The sequence below is a fragment of the Fringilla coelebs genome (genome assembly GCF_963513975.1).
Source record: "Fringilla coelebs genome assembly, chromosome: 3".
Lineage (NCBI taxonomy): Eukaryota > Metazoa > Chordata > Aves > Passeriformes > Fringillidae > Fringilla > Fringilla coelebs.
Genome location: NC_140030.1, coordinates 104,523,057 through 104,537,798, shown reverse-complemented (window position 1 = coordinate 104,537,798; position 14,742 = coordinate 104,523,057). Strand labels below are relative to the sequence as shown.

Below are 14,742 nucleotides of genomic sequence, written 5' to 3'. Positions count from 1 at the left end.
CGTGCGCTGGGTGGCGCTGTGCGCGGGGCGCGGGGAGCGGCCGCCGCTGCCGGGCGCCGCCGCTGTCCCCGCTCGGCGCCGGCCGCGCTGCGCTGCGCCATGAAGGCGATCGTGCAGCGGGTGGCCCAGGCCAGCGTCACAGGTCAGTGTGTCCCGACCGCGGAGCTGCGAGGTGCGGGGGCCGGGGCGGCCGTGTGGGTGTCTGTGTATGGGGGTGTGTGTGTGTGTGCGTGCGGGCGCTCCCCTCCTCTTGTCCCCCCGCGTGGGTTTGGCGTGGGTCCGCTCGCTTGCGGCTCCCGGAGGGCCCCGGCCCCGCGGGTGTGTGTGTGGGGTGTGTGTGGAGCTCTGTGTGCAGCCTTGCCTGGCGGGCGTGGGCTGGCACACACGCTGCCATCGCCTTCTCGATGTGCGCCTTTGTGTTGGCAGCACAGTCGCAGTCGTCTTGCTTAGCTTGTGTTCACGGCATCGCACAGTATTCCGAGTTGGAAGGGACCCGCAGGGATCACGGAGACCAACTCTTAGCCCTGCACAGGACATCCCCAAGAGTCACACCGTGTGCCGGAGCATTGTCCAGACGCCTCGGGGGCTCCGGCAGGCTCGGTGCCGTGACACGGCCTGGGTGCTGTGTTAGCGGGGCTGCCCTGCACGGCCGTGCTTTGCTGTGCGTGTGGTGGCAGTGCCGTCCCGGTGTCCCTCTCCCGGGGCTTGCATGCGCTGGCACTGCTGTCACAGTCACCTCCGTGCATGGCAGGCATGTTGGCAGTGCAGCCTGGCTCATCTTTGTGCACTGCCTGTGTGTGTCGGTGGTGCTGTCCCAGCTGCCGCCGGGCGCTCCTCGCCCGGCTCTACCCCCGGTTCCTACAGGAACGGTGTGTCCTGATGGAAGTCCCTGCTATTGCCCTGGTTTGCTCCTTCTGTGCTCAGGGTGCTTTAAATCTCCAAGAAGTTTGCCCTGAGGCAGTGAGTGCCTGTTGTATTGAGGATTTCTGGCTGTGTGTCAGCACTGGCAGAGTGTGTCTGTGAGGGCACAGCTTTTGGGCACAGCTGGGACCGTGGCCACAGCTGGGCACACCCTGCCAGCCCGGGGGTTCTTGCTGCCTTAGGACCACTTTTCTGGGGAGGATTCCAACTGTTGTTCCTGGCTGTTGAAGAGTTTGGTGGACAGTGCTGTACTTAGCAGGACAAATTTCTGGACTGGAGGACTCATACCTTGATCCAGCCACTAGTGCACGGTCACTTTCACGGTCCAGGCCACGGTCACTGGAGGCCTGATCTCCTTTCTTTTTGTGGGATGTTTGGAGCTTTTTGTCCCAGTCATGAGCCTGGATGCAATTTTAGCAGCTGGGTAACTGGTGCTTATCTCAGTTTTAAGACCACATTTATTCTTACCACAGTTATCTCAGGGTGAACCACGTTAATTTAATTTAATTAAATTAAGGTAAAGACATTTTTTAGGAAAACACTACAGATCTGTGATAGTTTGTGTTTTATTGTAAATGTCACTAAAGGGGTTGTTTTCACAATTAGGAGAGTCTAATTTGCAGGTTGTTGAAAGTCATGTTTCAAAAATCCATGAGGACTCAGGTAGAAATCACCTGTTCAAAAAAATGGCAAAGTATGAAGGCAATGGTGGAGTAGAGAAATTGAGTGCACTCAGTGGCATCAACCATAATTTTTCAAGGATTGGGAGAGTTTTACCACCTTTCTGTTTAGGACAACTGATGCAATTGTAGTATAAAAATCTTTATACAGTGTTTTTAAAATGCTGGAGTAAGTAACCCAATCTGATAAAGAAGTGGTGGCATTGGAAAGCTTTTGAAAGAATGCTTCTGTATGATCTTTCAAATCTAAAATCTTAAGACAGAGGAAGCAGGGTTTCAAATGCTGTTTTCTTTAGTGGCTGGACTGCTGAAACCTGTCCTAACTTGTGCCATAAAACAAGACAGTGCATATAGCCTTATTTTTCTTTTCCCTCTCTGCTTTCCTCAGTGGGTGGTGAACAAATCAGTTCAATAGGACGAGGCCTCTGTGTGCTGCTGGGCATTTCTTTGGAAGATACACAAAGAGAACTGGAGCACATGTAAGTCACTCCCTTCCTTTTGCCTTGTACTCTTCTATTTGTGCATTGCTGATACCTGTGCAGTAGCCAAACAAATCAGCTATTCCTATTGGGAAATTCAGGTTTGCCTGTTAGTTCCTCTTCAAATTGTACCGTGAATACAGATTACTTAGTTTTCTCTTCATGTTCCATTGAGAAAAATCTGGTCCCATTTTCTGCTATGTGTTTTTTATCAAGAGCAGACTCTTTTAAATCCTTTTTGAGTCCAAAAGAAATCCATCCTTCAATGATGGGATTTATGAGCATCCTCAGACTCTCCTTTTAGCTTGCACATGAGTTTTGTTCTTCCTAGAGGCAGGATAGTCTTGTCAATTGCTTGTCTGCAAACAGGAATCAGTTTTGGCAGCGCGGAGGACTGGCTCTGGCCATCTGCTCCTTGGCCACAGAATATTGGGATTCAGCCAGAAAACACATGCAAGAGAGAGCTCTCCAGGGGCCTTTTCTGTCTCTTTTGGACTGGTTATTGCTCTAGGGCTGACCTCAGAAAATAAACAGGTAATGGAGCTGACTGATGTCAAGAAGAAGGGGGTTTTAGTCTCACATGGCTCCGTTGGTTTGCCTTCCTGTTTGCCTCCCTCAGTGTGTAACATCTGCTCTGCCAGCACTTCCCATCCCTGCCTTGGTGGATGTGGAAGCTGCTTCTGAACTTTGCAGGCAGGAGATCTGTGGCTACCATGCTCTCAGCGCCAGTTGTTGGGATGGCTGACACAGGAAGGGCAGGAAGCCAGCATCTGGGCAAAAGGAGTGAGAGAAAGCTGCTTAACCAGGCTTTTCAGGGCCTATTAAAGGAAACTCTAGTAATCCTGTAAATGAAACAACAAACACCTCTATGAAGAAAACAGAGCAGTGATGGTGATTTAAGCCTTCTGCTGGGGCCTTCCAGTGGATGCTTTCAGCTATCCACTTCATTCAGGAGTTAATTCTGTTTGCTGTTGACACACACAAATTGGCAAGGATGCTTTTGTGACAGTGCCTTAGAGATGGTAAAACCCTGAAGCTAGACCATAACAAAGTCTCAGCTTTGTCTTGCCCTGACTGCCTCACCTCTGGTGCAGTGCAAAATGCCTGGCTGATGGCTGCAGGTGAAACCCTTTTTACTTGATAGGCTCCCTTGGTGTGCTGCAGGTGTGGAGAAGCCAGAAGAGGAAACCAAAGACAGGAGAGTGGCTTGGATGCAGTCCTGTTATCAATCAAAGTCCTGACATGGACTGGGTTGCAGCTGCCTGCTGCTTTTCAGGATCCACTTGAGAAAGTCCCCTTGTTGTGTTGAGCCAGTCAGTTCTGTCCCCTGTCTAGAAAATCAGCCCAAAATTCAAACCAGTTTGCTGCCAGCTGCAGTTCTGCCCTGTTCCTTGGATTCCTTCTCTCATCCTGATGAAAAAATGTTGTCATAATCTGGCTTATGGGGCCTGGTCTAGAAATAGTGCTAGGAAGTGACAAAGCAGGAGGAGTATATAATGAATCATGATTGGAATTATGATTGGAAACAAAACCCCACAGTTTTAAACACAGTTTATGATGATCTCATTTCCTACTGAGTGTGATTTCCTGGTGTGGTGGGAGGATTCAAATTCCCAAAGCTGTTCACACGTTCAATAATGTTGTGACACATAAAAGCAGATAGTAAAGAGTCAGCTTTCCTACTTCCTGTGCCATCTTTATGTTGCGGTGTAACATGCAGCTATTCTGTCCTGGTGCCACACTGTGAAATGATGGTGTGGATTAATGACCTGACAGTGTTGTGTAAGGGCTCTCTTGCTTAAGGCTCTGCCTAATGTGATGAGATTCCCATGGCTGGGAATGAAGTGGCAGAGGGATATCTTGTTATATCTTGTTATATGGAGGCAGACTGAATATGCATCTGTTGTTGTGTATGGTACCTGTTGATCCTACAGGGGACAATTTAGGAATTATCTTCTCCTCCTCCCAGGGTTCGAAAGATCTTGAACTTGCGAGTCTTCGAAGATGAAAGTGGGAAGCACTGGTCCAAAAGTGTGATGGATAAACAGTATGAAGTGTTGTGTGTGAGCCAATTCACTCTCCAGTGCATCCTGAAGGGAAACAAGCCTGACTATCACATGGCAATGCCCACAGAGCAGGCAGAGTCTTTTTATAACAACTTCCTAGAGCAGCTAAGAAAAGCCTACAAACCAGAGCTTATTAAAGGTAAGGACAGAAGGTTGGTGAGGTCCTTGCTGTGACCAGTGGACACTTCTTGTGTGTGTCCTTTCCTGACTGTTGCTTTCTTTATTCTGTTATTTTCTGTAGCTGGAGGGATGTTAACAATATTTTCACTAGAGCCTCTCAGGGTGATCAGTCTTCCTCCAGCCAAGCCATTTCCTGGCCTTCCTCTGGATAACATGTAGATGTTGTATTCCTTTTGGCTGCACAGCATGAGCAGCCCAGAGAGGCTGCAGCCATGAGAACAAGCTCTGTGGTCAGGCTCCCTCAAAGATTGGATGTTTTGTGCTGTATAAATAGATTAACCCAAGAGAAGCATTTTTTCTGAGAAGCGTGTTTAGTGAGGCTCTAAGGTGTCACCAGTGTGTGATGGACAGCTCAGTTCCATCTGTCACTTCCATATCCTGTTAAATGGAATTGTGACAGTGGGAGGTGTAATGTGCTACTTGAGAACAGGTTTTGATTTAGACTCTCTTTCCTCAACTCTGTGTCATGTGTGGAACAGTTTCCTCTTTATCAGAAAATACCTGGCTTTCCTGTTCATTTGTGCTCTGTCCGCACTCAGTCATTTCTGTTTGGTTTTCTCAGTACTTTCTGTCCATTTTCATATTCAGATTTGACTTTTTGCTACACTTGACAGAAGACAAGTTTCTAGAAAAGACTATTTTTAAAATGGTATCTGCTAATAGATAGTGGTGGTCTTACTTTCCTGAGGAGGAAAAAAGTAAAAAAGCTGAGGAAAGATTTAGAGGCTAATTTTCATATTGACTCTAGGTTAGGATAATTATTCCAGTACTTTCCAAGGAGGTACAGTGACATGCACACATGTCCACATGTGCAAAAATGTCAATTTTTCAAGCTTTTCTAGCTTGATATGTTCTTCCAACATTTGTTCCTGATAAGGAATGCATTTCTGAGACCCCTTCAATCACTTTATATTTTGAAAGCAGCTTTTTGAATTCATTCTCTCAGTGAATAGCAGTTGTGTATCTGAAATGAATATTAAGTGCCCTTATTTTGGCACTTTTTTTGCCAGTGCTTTCTGCAAAATGAGCTTTCACTTCTGCATTTTTCTTTCAGTGTTAAAAGCACAGATTTGGAAACCCAAGAGTGCTATTGTGTCAGATAACACATGAATTTAAAACTGCTGGCAGCGCTGGAGCTACCTGTCAGTTTGTGATTTTGCTTTTGTATTAAGCTGTGCCAGTTATGGTGTGTTGCACCCAAGTGTGTTCAGATTTTCTTAGGTTGAAGTTTCTGCTGTGCCAATTGCTTTTCCAGTGTTTTTTTTTTTTTTTTTTTTTTTTGCTTCTTTGCTGTTTGGAGAAATCTGTACTCACATTGCCCCCACATAGACACAGGCACACACACAACAGTTGTAGTTATTGGGAGATTAGAGTTTGATTCTCTGGATTGCTGTAGGTGCCCTTCCCTTTTGATCCTACAAAATGCTTAATGCATTTTAGAGGAGTAATTTAATCACTGAAAGTGGAATTTCTGTAGCTGAGGCAAAGACAGATCAATAAAGGTCTTGTCCTATCTCCTAAGAGCCTTGTGTTTTCTGGGTCCTGGTTCCAGTAGGGAATTTGGCTGATGGAAGTTGTCGGTGCTGGGCAGGCAGGTCCTCTCTGCTCTCTGGTCTACCTAGAGCTTGCCAGCCAGGAGCTCAGAGTGGGAACTGTTCCCCAAAGAGAGGCACAAACCATTCTTTCACACCAAGAGCAGTGGGACACTTGGCAAATGAAATCTTGGAGAAGGTTCCTGCAGTTCAGAGCCATGGTTCCTAGGTCACCACAGTTTAACACATGGGCACCCACATCTAGGAAAGAAAAGGCTGCATCAGAAGTCCTTGCCTGTTGTGCTTCAGTGCTTTCTTGTGTTCTTAAACATCCCACTCCTCTCTGGGCAGCAGAGCTGGTGTCTGCAGGCCTGAGCACTCTTCTTGTGCAAGCTAATATCCAAATATCAGACCTGCCAATGCTCCTCCCTTCTGTTTCAGGGCCTTTGCTCTCTGTCTTGGAGTGTGAAATGTCTTACTCCCTTAGTAGTAATATCTAAGTAAATATGAGAGGATTGTTCCACAGTGAAGAGTTTAACTCAGATTAAGGTTTGGTTCAAGCTGAAAGCACAATTTTTCTCCCTGATTAATTCCCTTTGTGAGTGTTGTCACTTCAGAATAAGTGCTCTTATCTGGAGCAAGAGTATTCACATGAGGTTAATTAAGAATAACTTTCCAAGTAGACAAGCTTGGAAGTATAAAACCAGTGTGAAATTTCTAGGTCATAAGGCTTGAAATTTGTACAAAAATATTCTGGAAGTAAATGATGCTTCTTTTTCGAGTCTTTATGGCTCAGATGTGGCTTCTCTGACTCATGTCAAGTGCAGATATTCCATCTTAGGAAGGCATGCGTGCTGGGCTTTTAGAGGCAAGGAATTTGGAGAGCTGGGTGTCCAGCAGAATGAACTTATCACTTTAATAATACTTCTGGGATCCTGTTTTATTGCAGAAGATGTTGCAAGATGAATTGATCAGTCCAGAAGTCTTACAGTGGGGAAGGATGTAGAGCAGTAACTAGAAATTTAAACGTGTGAGGAGAATGTGCTCCCACTAATAAAGTTTAAGAGAAATATTCTTTGTTTATTATTTTGTTAAAGAAAGATGCATTAGTTTTGAATGGGTTTTGTGGTCACAGGGTTGTAGGTTACCTCTGTGTAACTCTCAAAGACCAGCCTAGGTTACCAGCAGGAATGTAGAAATGGCTGTAGCAGATTAGAACTGAATGTATTTGCAGGATGCCCCGATGAAGGAAGGAGTGATGAATCTGACTCCATGCTCCCAGAAGGCTAATTTATTATTTTATGATACTATATTATATTAAAGAATACTGTACTAAAGAATACAGAAAGGATACTTACAGAATGCCAAAAAGATAATAATGAAAACTTATGACTCTTTCCAGAGCCCTGACACAGCTTGGCCCTGATTGGCCAAAGAGTGAAAACAACTCACAGCAGAATCCAATGGAACAATCACCTGTGGGTAAACAATCTCCAAACACATTCCACATGAGCACAACACAGGGGAAGCAAATGAGATAATATTGTTTTCCTTTTCTCTGAGGCTTCTCAGCTTCCCAGGAGAAAAATCCTGGGCAAAAAGATTTTTCAGAGAATGTGAATGCCACAGGAATTGACCTGCACCCTAGTGTCCCCTGCTCTACAATATTTAGTTGTCAAATGCTTCAGAGTAGGCTCCAGGTCTTCTTACCTTTTGCCTAAGTATAAGTTTCTTCAAAACATCAAGTGCTCAGTTGGACTGGATCCCTAGGCTGAGCTGTTAGAGCCTTTGAAATGCCATCTCCTGGCAATGAGAACCATCCTACCTATCCTGAACTGTGGACACCCTGATTACCTGTAGACTTGTTTTGTTTTGTGCATGTTTCTCTACTTAGCTGTGTATTTATCCTCTCTATGTCAAGCTACATACCTGGGTGCACATGCACTGTTTTTTTCTTAGTAACTTTCTGCACTTGGCTGCCCTTTTATGTATTTTTTATTACTTTTTGGTATCACTTTTGGTAAAAACTTTGGTGTATGTTATTTTCCCAAGGGCTCTGAGTGCTTGTTGTCTTTTCCCTTTTCAGATGGCAAGTTTGGTGCCTACATGCAGGTCCACATCCAGAACGATGGTCCTGTAACAATAGAACTGGAGTCCCCAGCAGCCACTGTTGATCCTAAACAAGTAAGTGACTTGTAAGGTCTGTCTGGAAAGGATGATGTGTATCCTCTGCAAATTTGTAGCATTCCTGTTGTGAAGCAGTCCAGCTTCCATCAGATACAAGGACCTTGTCCTTCCTGTGCAGCCTCTGAACAGTCAAATAATCACATTGTTTTCTTCAGTTCCCTGACCTGTTGATGGCTGTCTGCTGTCCTGGGAAAGGTTGTGTGTGTGTAATGCAGAACAGCTTTTCACAGTTTATACCTCCTCATTAAAGCTGTTGTTTAATCATTTCTCATTAACAATGTTTTTGAGAAGTCTGGGCTACTCCCCCTGCCTTTAGTGAAGTTTCTTGCCATGTAGGAGCTTTGGCATGTGGGTGACTGGATGGAAGTGAAGAGGTGCTTCTCTGTCAGAAAGAAGGGAATAGGGAATTTCAATCCTGAGTTTAAGTCTGGACTTAAGTTTAAGTCCTGAGTTTAAGTCCTGGAGTGGACAGGAGAGTGAGCCAGCTCTGCTGAGGAACTGCACAAGCAGTGCTGAAAACCAAATGCAGTGCTGAGGCTTCCTCATCCTCTAAACACAACAGTGGCCAGCTTTTCCAGGCTGAGAGAAAAGGGGGAAGGATTGCTGTGCTTCAGCAAGGCCACACCAACCTTATTTGTATAATGCTTCACTTAAACCTTGGTGAAATTGTTACTGCAGTTTATAAAAAGGGCATGAGGGAAGAATCAGGAAACTACAGGCCTGTTAATCTAACCTCAGTGCCTGGAAAAATTGTGGAGAAGATCATGCTGGGTTCTCCTGGAAGGCATTTAAAGGACAGTGCACAGTCAGCATGGATTCAAAAGGGAAATTTCTAACTGATTTAATGCTCTTCTGCAGTAAGGTCACCTGCCAAGTGAAGGAAGGGAAGGTGGTGGGTTTAGTTTTTCTTGATTTTAGTAAAGCTTTTGACACTGTCCCTCACATCATCCTTCTCAACAAGTCCTCCAACAATGAAATGAGCAGATACAAGTGCCCTGTGTTGCCTGAAATAGCTTGGTTTGAAGTCGGTTTCATTTTTACCTTCAAATTATGTTCTGGATTATTGTGTCATGTTTTAGCCCCTGAAAAATCTACTTCTGTCTCTAGTCTTTCTTTCTGTACCCTCACAGTTTTAGAGTTCTCAGGCCTAACCAAGCATAATTAGCAGCAGCAGCAGCTCTGCTTTTGGAGTGAGAACTGCTGCCCAGTGTGTAGGTGTAAAATAACCAAGGAATTACCAAGGTGTGCAGGATTCTGCAAGGTTTAATTTCTTTTTTGGGGAATCTTGACTTGTTTAAGGGTTTTGCCTTCCCAGTTCAAGGCTGCCTGCTTTACCCATCTGACATCATCTTCCTGGTGGCCACAGCTTGGGCTGAAGGCAGGGAAGGAAGCTGGTTTTTAAACTTTCTCTGGCAGTGTAAGGCTCAAAACTCCCTTGACAAGCCTCTTAAAAGGGCTTAGGGTTTTTTCATGTTCCCTGAGTTAGACACAAGGGAGAAATTCCAACAGGATATTATCAAGAAGTCAAAACAACAAAAACTTCACTGTCAACCTTCAGAAAATCAGACAGCTTTGGCAAAAATTTAGAGCAACATCCAGTTAACACAAAACATTTCACAACACATTGGCTTAACCCATTCAGCTTCACAAACTCCAAACCTGTTCAGTTTTAAGTTGCTCAAAACTCAGAGGAGAGGGAATTACAAGAAGCAGGAGACAGAAAATAATGAATATAACTCCCCCTCCTGGTCCCATCAATGTTCAGCTGATAGAAATTCCAAGAGGAGGTGGGGTCAAGACATCCATCCTGCAGAGTGTGATGAGGGAGAGCCAATTTAAATTGTTGTTCTCTTTCCTCTTCCCTGCCTATTGCATTCTTTTTTTGCTGACAAAAATCTGTAGGTTTGTTTGTAGCATGGGAAGTAAGGCTTAGGGATAGTGTGGTTTTTATATTTGAGCTTTCAGCTTTAGCAGGAAGAGATAGCTGAACCATCCTGCAGTGTTTAATGTGATGTTAGCAGGAAGAGATTAGATAAATAATTGCTGATGAATAGCTCTTTTATGTCATTGGATGTGACAGTGAAATATCTCATTTTGTCTGAGCAATTGTCTGTGTTTGTGATTGGTAATCAGAACTTCATGAGTGATTTGCAATGTAATTAGTAAAAATACATTTGGATTAGTCAATCCAAATGTATTTTTTGTATTACTTGTGCTGAGGGATATAAATAAATCACTTCTCTTTTATACTTGGGGTGATCATGTTATCTTATTGTGATAATTCACTGTCTTCTAAATTTTTGAAGATCTCAAGCTTCAGGGTTTTTTTTCTTTCTTTTTTGTTTTGTTGATACATGTATTGGTGTTGTGAATCTAAGTTGCAAGTTTTATACAAATGCTCACATTTACAATTTTTTAGCAATAGATTTCTGAAATTGTTTTATTACATGATATATTTTTTCCTTACTTCATGAATAGCTGACAAAACTTGAAAAACAGCAACAAAGAAAAGAGAAGACCAGAACCAAGGTGCCCTCTGAGTCAAGTAGAGAAAGGAATGCCCCCAGAAACAAGGATGACCCCAGTGCCAGCAGCGGAGCAGAAGGAGATGTGTCCTCGGAAAGAGAGCCTTAGCTCATCCAAGGCAGGCCTCAGGTTTGGCTTCTCCTCTCCTCTGGAATGCTTGGCCCCCTGCCTCTTTTACTGAAGCAGCACATGCAGAGAGTGGCATTAGAAGTGCTGGAAGGTGAAATTTTATAATCTTGCTTGGTTTTATAAATTTTACAACCTCTGCTCCCATCTGCAGTCGCACACCAGAATGTTGGGGTGGGTGAAAGCCTCTTCCCAGCTTGGCTGGAGTTGTGGGTCTGGCCCAGTTGTGATTGTTTCCATGTTGACTCAGGAAATCTGGAAGTTTGATCTGATGATACAGCAGTGACTTAACTCAGAATCCTGCCTTGTGTTCTTCAGATAACACAGAGACACAGGATTGTATTTGTCTGTCCTCACCTAGCAGGGAGCTCATGCTGGGACAGCCCAAATACAGCACAGTCCCCAGCAATGGAGGTGGAAAACAGCTCAGAAGCTGGAGACAGGGCAGAACTGTAGCTTGCTTTCATGGTTGTTACCTGCCCCTCCTCAGTTTTGTTCTTTCCCAGGATGAATTAGTCACAGGCTGTTTTAGGGACCTCCAGCATCTAATAAGGACATTTGGGCAGGCATTGAGAGCTAAATTTGCCTCAGCAGCAGCAGATCTTCTCTCCCTTCAGGCACTCAACCTCCAGGACATGCCTAGACATCAGTGAATGGAATTAAGCTGAATACAGACCTGAATCCTTTGTCATGGATTATCTGCCTATGTAGATATGTGTTTATCATACTCTTCCAGTCAGCTTTAAGCCTTTAGGACACAGCTTTCATTACCTTCCCTCCCCCTTCCTGACCCCAAAAAGTTACATTGCTGATTTTGACTTTTCAAACGTGTCCAGGCTCTCAAGAAAGTGTTATTATCCTCATGTGCACACTGAAGCCCTGAGCTGGCTGTGCAGTTTAATTATTAACAGCTTTGCAAAGTTAATGTTTAACCTTTCTCTCATTTTCCTGTCCCCAGAGTTTAGTCTGGCTGTGATTTATACAATTCAGCATTGTTCATTGCTCACAAAGTTCCTTACTTTTTTTTTTCTTTTTTAAATCCATGAATTTCCCATGTGGTCAGACATTGGGTGATGATTTCTGTTCTATACAGGGCTTCCCTCCACTGCTTCTGGTTGTGTGTTGAAATAAGGACATTTTAGAGGGTATGCAGTGTTATTGGAATGATTGGGTCAGTCCAATCTTTCCAATAACATTTGGATTTCTGAGGAGCTGAACATCTCTAAAATGTGGCATACAGATAACCTAGCATTAGTTTTCATGCTGTGACAATTAGTAAAGATTCTTTTCTCTATGGGACTTGAAGGAATCCTGCATGTTTCTGCTCTACCTACAGTAATGTTCCTGTTTGTTTGCCTTCCACAGTTTCTTACACGAAAGCTACACTGAATCCTTGAAGGAAGACCTCAGCAACACTCTTCAGCGACTTTGGAGAAGGATGGAAAATGGGAAAGCAGAGCTGAGACATTAGAAACCTTTCATTCTGTATTGAACCAACCAAAGCAATGCTATCAGATTCAGTTGTTAATGTGTAGTGTCAGTAGTGAAAAGGACTTGTGACATTTCTGTGTATGCGTTCTCACACGACTGCTGAGCAAAGGGTGACTGTAGGCAGATTGTAGCAGAGCATTTCACTCTCAGTACATAAGCTCCATTTAAAGAATAAATCAGGGTTTTTCCTTAAACTTACACTTGAATTCTGAACATTCTCTGAGCAGGCTTGTGTATTGATTCTCAGTCCGTGGTGTCATGTGCTACCTGTTTCCATTGCAGTGTGCAGATCTGTGCATATTTTGGTAAATTGTTAGCTGCTGCCTAACATCAGGTTAGGCAGTCCAGTCTTTCTGCATGGATTAAGTTATTACAAGAGAAGATCAGCCTCTAGTTGTTTATCATGTGGAACACATCTGTCTTGTAAACTTTTTTAAAACCAGAAAAAACTTTATTAAACAAATGATGCCAGCTGAGTGCCTGTTGGTGTTTGTGTATCGCACTCCCTGAGTCACTCCTGGGTGTAACAAAGTGGGGACACAGAGCTAAAGTTGTAGGCCAAGAAACACATACTGCTTCAACTCACCCACTTTTCCCATGAAAGGTTGGAAATCAGACTGCTGACCACAAATCTCTGCTGTTTCTAACATCTGAGACATCTAAATGGCATCCAACATCTAAATGCCATCTAAGTCATTTATTTTGTGGTGGCTATCAAAATGCCACGCAGCTGCTCCACCTACTGCATCCAGGGCTGCTGACAGACACTTCTGTCACATCCAGGGGAGGCAGACGAGCAGTTGGAAGCTGCGAGCAAACAACAAGAGCTGAGAAGAAGCTGCAAAATTGCCAAGAAAGCTTGTGGAGAAAAGAAAGACTGCAGGTTGTTACACTTTGACTTCTTTCAGAGGTGATGGCGCCTTTTGTATTTGCTGTTCCCCAGGTCTGCCTTGCCCTTCCAGTCTGCCCTGGGCACCTGCTGTGAATGTCATCAGAGCCAGGATGCAGAGCTCTCTCCCTGATTGTAGGGATCACTCACTGGTGAGAGCTTTTGATCCAAATGCACATCACAGTTACAATGCTGCACGTCGTGTAATCACTGTGGTTTTTATTATTTAACTTGTAGGCTGCTTGTATTGTAAAATATCAGTCAACCAAGACAGGAGATTTAGATCTGCACCCTGACGTGGTTTTTTAAAAGCCATGAAGCTCAAGTAAAGATTTGGCAAGCTACACAGCTGGCATTTGAACAGGAATGGTGAGTGGGCAGGATAGGTGGAAGTGTTACACATACTCTTGCCTTTAAGAATGACATAATTTCCCATCTGGCCATTTATTGAATCCAGGGTGCCCCAACACAGGGAAATGTTGGCATCTGACTCCATTGATTCAGAATGCTGAATAATTGCTTTATTAAGACTTTTTTATATTACATTATACTATATTAAAGAGATACTATACTAAAGAATACTAAAAGGATACTAAAGAAAAACCTGTGACTGTCTCCAGACAGCCAGGACACAGCTTTGAGCCAACTGGCCAAGGAAACAAAACAATCCTCAGCAGAATCCAATTGACAAATCACTTCAGGTAAACAATCTTCCTAACACATTCCACATGTGCAAAACAACAGGAGCAGCAAGTAGAGGTAAGAATTGTTTTCTCTTCTTTTCTCTGTGCTTCTCCAGGAAAAAACCCTGAGAGAGAAAATTAAGTCTCTCTCTGTTGAGAGAATGTGAATGTCATATCCATTATATGTGATATAAGGAAAAGCTGTGTGTTTGGGACAGATGCTTCCTGTTCTCCTGTGCCCAGAGTATTTTTAAGCATCACATTTAGTTTCAAAAAAACCACCAACCAGCCAAGCCCACTTCATTTAAAAGTACTGTTTACTTGAACAAAAGTTATTACCTTAGTCTACTGCCAGCCAAACTTGGGCAAGGCCACTTTTCCAAGTGCAGTCACATGGCTTTGAAATTGGATATTTATCCATGGATTTGTCTGCTTGTAGAGAGCTGAGAGCTACAAGCAAAAACCAAGACACATGAATTCCTGTGCCTTGTTCCTCTGCTTGATATTTCTTAGGAAAAAATGTTCTCTCAACAGAAGACACCTCCAATGGAAATGTGCTGCTAATTGTTATGGACTGCTAAAAACCAGAAAATACAATTATAACACTAAAAAACTTTTGCAGGTATTTTTCCAACATCTCCATTCAGATACTGGCCCTAGAGGCTATGATTGAAAAATAGGATTTTAAGAATGGAAAAGTCAGAATAAGTGATGTTTCTACAAAGATGTTTGGAAAAATGATCAGAGTATTTTATTTTGGGATGTAAATACACTAATCAAAGTCAAAATAATATGACTATTGATGTAAGTACCCAATGGCTAAGCTCATAGTTTAGAAGCTAGTGTGGACAATTAATTAAAAATGTTCTTATTTACAGAGATGCTCATTCATGGAGCACCCCTACTCTGACTAGTGGAGTTTCTTCCTTTCAGTACCCGCCCAGCAAAGGACAGACCTCCACAAGCAGGTTTTCAGCTGGTG

At 43.6% G+C, this 14,742-nt stretch overlaps 1 protein-coding gene across 1 annotated transcript; it reads left to right on the top strand.

The window, feature by feature from the left end:
- Window positions 1-37: 37 nt before the first annotated feature.
- On the top strand, window positions 38-12,664 carry DTD1 (D-aminoacyl-tRNA deacylase 1). Its single transcript, XM_084203297.1, has 6 exons — window positions 38-142; window positions 1,990-2,080; window positions 4,050-4,285; window positions 7,945-8,042; window positions 10,524-10,700; window positions 12,063-12,664. The coding sequence occupies exons 1-5, from the start codon at window positions 100-102 to the stop codon at window positions 10,677-10,679; spliced, it is 624 nt and encodes a 207-aa protein (XP_084059423.1). The 5' UTR covers window positions 38-99; the 3' UTR covers window positions 10,680-10,700; window positions 12,063-12,664.
- The last annotated feature ends 2,078 nt before the right edge of the window (window positions 12,665-14,742 follow it).